Raw genomic sequence first — 9,244 nt, forward strand, 5'->3', positions numbered from 1 at the left:
TTTACATAATTTAATGCCTACAATTCAACAAAATTAGTTAAGTAATACAATGATTTAAATACTATAAAGTTTTAGAACTATTGTTCTTAGAAAAAAGTTAGTTTTTCCTTTTCCATATGAAAAGCATCCCCTTTCACATTTACTTATTACATAGGCCTTTGAAGCCTTTTATAACCCCTTTCACATTTACTTAGTACATAAGCGCTTCAAACCTTTCGTTTAAATGTGAGATTCTATTCATACCTTTCAAATTTCAATAATTAAACTAAACAACAAGAACTATGCAACTTTGTTATAGCTTATAATTTCATAAAACTTTATTGTATATTAGTTTGAACATTTCATTTATATTATTATATATTAATAATTTAAAATAATTAATTTGTTTTTAATACATATATGTTATAACATATATGGACCGAATTTTAAAAGTTAATAATGGTAATGATTATTGATATATAATCCATTTTCTTAAAATTTTATAAATTTTTATTTTAGTAATAATCAAATAATTACATCATAATAAGATGATTATATTTTTAATCTTTTTTAAGACACTTACACATTGATTGACAAAGATATAATTTTTGTATTCAAGTTTCTGTGATCCATAATGAATTGAGCAAAGTCTTTTAGTTGTTTAATACAGTGGTTACTTATTAATATTTGTTTTCAATAAAGTAATAAATTAATATCATAATTTAAATATTATTTTTTAAAACAGTAATATTTGATTCTAATAAATTAATTTAAATATTATTTTTCAAAAACTATTCGTTTAATATTGTCGTTACATATTAATATTTTTAATAAATTAATAAACTAATATCATTATTTAAATATTAATTTCGAAAACTAGTAATATTCGGTTTTAATAAATTAATTTGAATACTAGTCATTTAATATAGCTGTTACTTATTAATATTTTTAATAAATTAATGAAATAATATGATTATTTAATTTTTTTTCAAAAACTATTAGTTTAATATAGCCCTTACTAAATAATATTTGTTTATAATATATTAATAAATTACTATCATAATTTAAATATTATTGTTCAAATATAGTCTTTACTTGAAATTATGTCTCTACATTGCTCTCTTTTCACATGATCTTGATGATGAACCACGCTGGTTGGTTTCAAAAGCCTCGACCAAAAATTTATATTATGTAATTTCAAAAAAAAAACACAATATAATTGGTTAATTGTAAATGCGAAATTCATGTATTTTAATGTGCCACAAAATCACTTTCGTTGGAAATTTTTCCTCTTATACTACTTTATACCACTTTTATGTCTTTGGGATTTTCCGAATCGATAGCCAATGGATGTCCATTATTTATTAATTTTCTTTTTAAAGATTAAATAAATATTGTTGAAGTCAATCATTAGAAACCTAAAAGGAAAGATACGCATGCGATTCAACCTCACCAAATATATTTTTAAACGTTATTAAAAATTTCCCATGGATTTTGGACGATTATTGTGTCGAATCAATTTTGGCATCACACAGGTCAGGGAAAGACACGAAAAGGTCTCAGCCAAGGTAAAGAAAGTATCGATAGACTTGAATTTGTGCCCCATTAAAGGCCAGAATGCCGATTACATATCGTGCATTGTAATCGAATGCTACACTTACATTAGCAAGGAATAAATGTAATTAAGGGGTTTGGCGAAACAATTATGTAAACGACACGAATACACAAAACAATATATACGGACTCTTTAGCCCTCTCTTTCCTGTCACTTTTGTTTTTTAATCTAGGCCTATATTGAAGGGCACTGCCTGTATCCAGGCATCACCAGCGATGAAATTAGCCACAGTGAAATTTTGAGCATTAGAAATGTTCATGGTATGGTAGCCAGGCCATTGAACTCGCCCTGAAGTCCCTGCCCCCGGTCCCGAATTCATATATTCGCCATAATACAGCGTGGTCAAGCCAAAGTCCCCCGACCATTCTAGCCAACCTGCAGGATCGACGACATCATCCATATATGACTTCATATAAACTGTGCGAGAGTAATTTTTCCATGGCCTCCCCAAGAATGTCTGGAAAGAGCTCTTCACCGGAGCGAGATCAGGCGCAGCAGAGACGGTGCAATTTTGTATAGAGATTCCGGTGTTTTGATTTGGGTCATCTCTTCCTTGAGCCGTGAAGCAATTCTTTTGATTATCCATCGGTTTCCTAGCCAGCAGATTGCAGTTTTGAAACACAGCTGCAGCGTTGCCGAAGATAAAATCAACTGTGCCATAAATCTCACATTCCCGGTAAAATTGTCGAAGAGAATGTGCGTAAAGAGTATCTTGGTAACCTTTGAAGCTGCAGCGGTAGAATGCTGATAGATCCGAGGCAACGCGGAGAGCGACAGCCTGATGCTTCTCTGGGCCCGCCGTGTTCTCGAAAGTGATATCGCGAGCGAGAAAGCTTTGCCCAACTACAGCTGTAATAACAATCATTTTCGGTATGAGGGCGACAAGACAAGAAAGATATAGATTCGTTGAAACAAAATTAGAATAACCCATCCCCGTGCTAAATTGAAATTCAAAATTGGATTGCCAGGGTCATACGAACATGCTTTCATCGACAAAGGAAAAATAACAAATTAACCACATAAAGAAACGAGTAAAGCAGCTTACCGACTGTTGCAGATCGGTAGGTAGTCCATCCGTCCACAACGCTTCTATTACCGGTGATCACAGTGGCATTTATGCCATCTCCCACCAGCATGATATTTGTTTTGTGTTTGGGCACCTCAACATATTCCTGGTACACTCCCTTTGTAATATGTATAACATATCTATCTAAACTATTGTTTGGGGCAGCATTCAGCGCGTCAGTAATTGTGGTATAATTACCACTTCCGTCCTGAGCCACCGTAACAACATTGTCGGCTGCCTCGGAGGTCTGAAGAAGTCTCCTTCTGTCTGAAGCAGACAACCATGAAGGGAATTCATTATCTACATCAGCTTGATTGTGACGCCCATGACTCGTTGGATTGGAGAACAGGCGTCGGCTGTGTACAGGAGGCTTATTGGAATCTTTGCCAATGACAGGAATATTTTTGACAAGAGCCAAAGAATTGCTCACGACTCGCGACACATCAAGAACACTCTTACTCAGTATGTTTTGCAGGTTTCCGCTGGCCTCCTGGAGACTTTCGACGCAGGTAGCCTGATTAGTAAGAGTTGCGCTAAGCCAAGTCTGAATGTCAACTGCCTGCCTCCATTTCAAAGTATCAGCAGCAACATTTGTCTGAGACTTGCTCAGGTGGTCCAACGTTAGATCGTTCAACTGCATACAATCTTCAAGAGCATCAAGTTGTGTTCCCTTGAAGGCCCCCCATCCCAGACGAGAAATTGTTTGAAGCTCTTTCTGTGCTTCGATAACGCTCAGCCTGATAGATGTCCTGGCGAGATCTGCGGAAGTTGCCTGCAACGATCCCGGTAACAGGCTCGACATTGTGGAAACACAGAATGTTGGATCCAACGTCGCGTCGCAGGCAGATTTCACAGAAATGGAGTGCGGCTGTTCATTGCTCTCAATTTTAACGAACTTAAGACATATGATAAAGAAAACCAAAGCCGTAAGCGTATGCCTAAAGCTAAAGGCCATTGCCGAATGCACTTGTCTACTTTTAACTTCACTGAATCGCTAGACTGCTGTGTCTCACTCTCTGAGTCTCACACATATATATAATATGACCTCAGTCGCTCAACGTTTGTAACGCGGCGTCGACGGTGGGAAATTTCGAGCCGAGATCGTTCAATGATTAGATGTATTGGAAAGCACAACGTGTTCCGTTGTTTATAGTTTGCAAAATCCAGACTTGGAAATGTCAAGGAAAAGGAGTTCGAACGACTTTACAAACTGTAAAGCACCGCTCTTGTGCTACCGACGAAAAGGTTGGCCGCCGCCTTCATCGTACTTCCAAAAGAAGTTCGGAAACATTGCCGAAACCATAATAAATAATTCAGAAGACGCGGAATTGCTGTCATGTCTACACGTAGATATAGACTTAATCGTCTGGATTCCTTCACTAGAAGTGTATGATTAAAACACGAAAGTGGAATTGGATTCCCGTTTCTAGAAGCATGTTATCGAAACAGGATCGCATTATTAAAACACGAGAGTGGAATTGGATTCCCGTTACTAGAAGCATGTTATCGAAACAGTAGCCCATTATTAAAACACGAAAATTGAATTGCATTCCCGTTACTAGAAATATGTCATCGAAATACGAAATTATATTCAGTGGCCAATGTTAATCATCATTCACCATGTTCACCATCCGCTAATAGCAGGGATGAGAATAAAATAATATTTAATGATAGGGTGAAAAGATAGTTAGCCAAGTTTTATAGGGTATCTTAATTGGTGATAGAAGTAATGTGAAATTTTAAAGATTTGAGAGATTTAAGGTTCAAATCTTTCCAGTTGTGACTTTGTTTATAGAGAGGAGGACAAGACTATTATAGGTTTATTAACAGTTATGTTTTACTAGCAATTTTCCAACCTATAAGTGTAGACTCCCAAAGAAATTACCAATATACTAAAAAAAAAACATTCAGATCTCCTACAAAAACAAGCCCATCCCCTCTTCCTTAAAAAACCCTTTGCTTTGGTTCCCCCTTTGACAAATCCCCTAACTTTCAGGATTTATTCCCTAATCTAAAGTAAACTCTAGTTGCGGGCATCCAATGAATCTCCACACATTTATGGAGTCATAGTGCATCATCTTCCCCTTCTTTTTAAAATTATGAACCTCTAGGTTCAAAGGAATCCAATTTAGTAAACCTATTGAGTTCCTCTTCAATGATCCAAGTGTTTCAGATCTCCTACAAAAATAGGCCCATCCCCTGACCATAAAAACCCATTTTCTTCCTTAAAAAACCCCTCAATCTCGCCCCAAAAGCAGTTACAATGTTCTACTGCTTTTCCCCCTTGACAAATCCCCTAACTTTCATGATTTATTCCCTAATCTAAACTAAGCTCTAGTTGCGGGGATCCAATGAATCTCCACACATTTATGGAGTCACAGTGCATCATCTTCCCCTTCTTTTTAAAATTTTGAACCTCTAGGTTCAAAGGAATCTAGTTTAGTAAACCTAATGAGTTCCTCTTCAATGATCCAAGTGCTCCGTGAATCACGAAACCCTTGCCATTTTACGAGATACAACTTACAATTTTTTGATCTTATGGTAGTAGCTTTGGTGGCTACCCCTTTCTCAACATATTCCTTCTTTTTTTTGTGGTAATTACGTATTCCATTCTTTAAACACTTCTTCCTCAGTGGTTTCTTCGACCCTTACATGATAGTAATATATATTTGTAACATTAAAGAGGAGACTAATGTAAAGTTCTCTATGAAGGTAACTTAGATACACATTTTTATTGATTTGTTTGAGGGTTTTTCATAGACCTATCTTCTTTTATTTCAATTTGTGGTATGTTCCTTTAGGGAACCTCTCCTTTCGTAGGTAAAACATAACCTATTCACCTTCTTGGTACAACTTTTCTCTCCAATGCAAATATGATTTTATGTTGTACACCACATTTGTGTTTTGTAATTTCTAGCTGACTACCTCTTGCATATCATGCATATACATTACTAAATCTTTGATATTTTGACTAACTTGTTCTCCCTCGGGAAGATCAATTAGATTTAGTATTGTGTCTGAGTTATCTCCATAAACAACCTAAAAGGAAGACTTACCTATAGACCTTTTAATGTTGAAATTGAAAGCAAATTCAGGTTATGCCAAAATGAAGTCCCATTGCCTTGGATTTTCTCCCACCAAGCGTGAAAGAAAATTCCCCAAGCTTATGTTCAATACTTCTATTTGTCCATTAATTTGAGCATGGTAGGCTGAAATATGTTGTAATTTATTGTCAAGCTTTCACCACCATATCTTCCAAAAATGGCCTAAAAATTTTGAATCTCATTCACTAGTGATGAACTTGGACAGTGCATGTAGGCACACTATCTCCCTGAAGAATAATTAAACCTCCTTACTTTCATCATTTGTTTTCTTAGAAAGATGAAGTTGGTCATTTTGGAGAATTTTTCCACCACCACGAAAACAAAGTCATTTCCTCTTTGAGTGTGAGGTAACCCCAAAACAAAGTCCATGGAGATGTTTATCCATGGCCCTTCCAATACTTGCAAGGGTTTATACAATCCTGGGTTTCGTTATCCAGCCTTAGCAATTTGGAATATTTTGCACAAAGAAACAAATATACTAACATTCTTCCTCAAATTAGGCCAAAAATATTTCTCACTTACTAGGATGTAGGTTTTGTCTCTACCAAAATGACCACCCAATCCACTCAAATTTTTCCCCTCACAATCCCTGAGGAATGAAAGTTGGATTCCTCTGAACAGAAATTCATGAGTTAAATAATAATCTCTAGAAGGACATTTTCCTACATATACTTGACTATGAATAGATTCAATTATTTAGTTGAAATAGGGGTCTGCAACATATTCTCCCTTGATTTATTCAAATGCCACAAACTTTTTTGTCATAGTGACAAGTAGGTGATGTCTCCTACTTAAAGCGTTTGCTACAACATTAGTTTTCTCACTTATTTGTTTTTTTTTTTTTTTTTTTTTTTTTTTTTTTTTTTTCAGGAGAAAAAAACATTATCTTTTCCTACTTATATGTCGCACTACAAATGTATAACTCTACATAAAGGAGACCAATTCAACAAGATTATGGGACATATTGGCTTGAGAGTTTGTATATTCCATTGTTTGATTGACAATTAATAGGATAAATTGAAGATGTAAGAGGTAGTGTCTCCATTATTTCAATGTTTGAATAATTGCATATAGTTTTTTATCATAGGTGCCATACCTTCATTTTGCATCATTTAATTTATCACTGAAAAGGAAACTAGCTGGCCTTCTTGTATTAGGACCCCCCTAATTACAACGACTGAAGCATTGCATTCAATGGTAAATACCTTATAAAAATATGGTAGAGCTAGAATGGGGACCCCATTCACTTTTCTTTTGATATTTCCAAAACTCCTTTAAGCTTCCTTATTCCATGAAAATGACTTTCCCCTCGTACAATCAATTAAGGCAACACTTATCCCACTAAAACTTTTGATAAATTTTTTGAAAAGTTAACTTGCCCATGTAAACTCCTCACATCTGTAATATCTTGAGGGGTAGGTCATTCTAATATGGCTCTAACCTTTTGTGGGTCCATACTCACTCCATTTGTAGAAATTATATTCCCAAGGAAAACTAATTTGAGTGTATAAAAATCACTCTTCCCAACATTCGCAAACAATATTTCTTCTCTAAGTGTATCAAACACTATCTTTAAATGATTCAAATGTCTTCTAGGTTTTTGCTAAAAATAAAATTATTGTGAAAATATATAATGAGAAATTTCCCGATGTAGGGTCTAGATACCTAGTTCATAGTTTGCATAAAAGTGGTACAAGCATTAGATAATGCGAACATCATAACTAACCATTCATACGATACATATCAGGTTTTGAAGATTGTCTTCCATTCATCACCTTCTATGATCTTGAGCTTGTGCAAACCATTCCTTAAGTCCACCTTAAAGAATATTTTTGCACCAACCAAGCAGTCTAAGATAGAATCCAGATGAGGTAGTGGATATCTTTACTTTACTGTAATTTTGTTGATATGCCTAGAGTCAATGCACAACCTCCATTTGTTCACTTTCTTAGGTGATAGAAAAGTAGGAGTGGCATTGTAATGGACCCCAAAAATACACTTAATTTTTTTTCTTTCGTGTTGTCTAAATTTTGGTAATGAAATAGTACTTCAAGGGATTGTAATTTAACACTTTCATACAAGCTTGTTCATTCTCCAAACATTCTTTTGTATTGCCTGGACAAACATTGAACACTAAATTTTAACATAATGCTCACTTTATAAGGCAAACCTGTTGAACTTCCTATAATATTTTTCCCCAATATTAGGGTTTGAATGTTAGAACCCTTGACAAAATGGTATAGTTTGGTTTTTCCCTTGTTAACTCTCATGCTTAATTAGTTTTTCCATGGTTGTATATGGTTAGGCCATTCAATGGCATAAATTTTCAAATACATAGTTTATTTATTATTTAGGGCTACAACCCTAAATGAATACGTTTGCTCCATATACCCCTTTATATTTACCTTACATTATCTGGTTATTTCTTGTTTTTTTTTTTGAGGTTGGGGTTTCAAAACCAAAACTCTAACATGCCATGGCCTATTTAGCCATCGATAATCCTTGACATAAATATTTTGATTAAGGCCATGGTTATAAATGTTTTACTTGGCTATTCTCCTTATACCAAATTTTGTTTTTTCCATTCATATGATTTTAATCCCTACTTGAATTTTTTTAGTTTAGCATTTTATTTACAACAATTTTAACATATTTTTTAATATGTGTAGTGAATGACATTGGTCCTTGGACATAGATTATTCCTTAAGTAAATTGGGTATTAAATATTTTATTGATTTCTTTAGTTAGGAGTTTTTTCCTTTTTACCAACCCCCACATATAATTTGGTTTTCGTGGAAATTCATAGGTATAGTGAGTCTCTAGAGTATTTTGAAAGTTTCTCCTTTGTACATGTTGTGGATCCTTCCAATACTTAATGATTTTTTGGCTCCTTCTCTCTAGCCGGGCGTTCTTGAACTTCTGGTCACTTAGGTAGGTGGTTGACTCTTTCGACAAATACAAGACACCATTGTTCTAACTTTAGTTTAGTTAAGAAGAATGTTGCAACATCCGTGGTGAAAATTCCATGTAATAAAAGTTAATAAAGGAAAAATAATAATCACAGTTTATGGGACACTTATTCCAAGCGGAATGTTGGGAAAGACATCCTAGTGTGGTGTTCATTTGGTTATTAATGGCTAAGGAAATTGGAAAAGGTAATGGCTAAGGATTTGGAAAGAAAAAAAGGCATTTTGGCACATTTATTTATGAAAATAATGGAAATTAGGAGAAAAGGAACATGAAAGGTCACAAGTTGCATGTGAGGAGGAAAGTAATGGAAAACGAAGAAAATAGAGGCCTCATTCATAAAAAGGCTTATGAGGATTAGTTAGTAACCTTTTGTCTGTTCAGTTTTGGAGCTCTCTCATTATTATCTCTCTCTCTCTTATATTCTTGGAGACAGATTTTTCTTGGAGCACTCTTGGAGGGTGTGGCATACTTGGATTTTTGGAGTAAGAAGGCAAAGGAAGAGAAGGAAAG

General features: G+C 34.7%; 1 protein-coding gene across 1 annotated transcript; it reads right to left on the minus strand.

The window, feature by feature from the left end:
• Positions 1-1,483: 1,483 nt before the first annotated feature.
• LOC149175120 (pectinesterase-like) lies at positions 1,484-3,761 on the minus strand. The gene is made up of 2 exons (XM_089419522.1): positions 2,640-3,761; positions 1,484-2,443 (listed from the first exon to the last, which is right to left on the minus strand). Exons 1-2 carry the CDS (start codon positions 3,613-3,615, stop codon positions 1,758-1,760), a joined length of 1,662 nt encoding a protein of 553 aa, XP_089275648.1. The 5' UTR covers positions 3,616-3,761; the 3' UTR covers positions 1,484-1,757.
• Positions 3,762-9,244: the final 5,483 nt, after the last annotated feature.

Source organism: Pinus tabuliformis, chromosome 4_1 (assembly GCF_031772625.1).
Source record: "Pinus tabuliformis cultivar Carrire ecotype Pingquan chromosome 4_1, CPIR1, whole genome shotgun sequence".
NCBI lineage: Eukaryota > Viridiplantae > Streptophyta > Pinopsida > Pinales > Pinaceae > Pinus > Pinus tabuliformis.

What these genes read in the sequence shown, in the direction of transcription:
- LOC149175120 (XM_089419522.1), bottom strand. Translation starts at nt 3,615, where the DNA reads ATGGCCTTTAGCTTTAGGCATACGCTTACGGCTTTGGTTTTCTTTATC. An exon ending in CTACCGATCTGCAACAGTCG is followed by an intron (nt 2,444 to 2,639) that starts GTAAGCTGCTTT and finishes TTGTTATTACAG; the next exon opens with CTGTAGTTGGGCAAAGCTTT.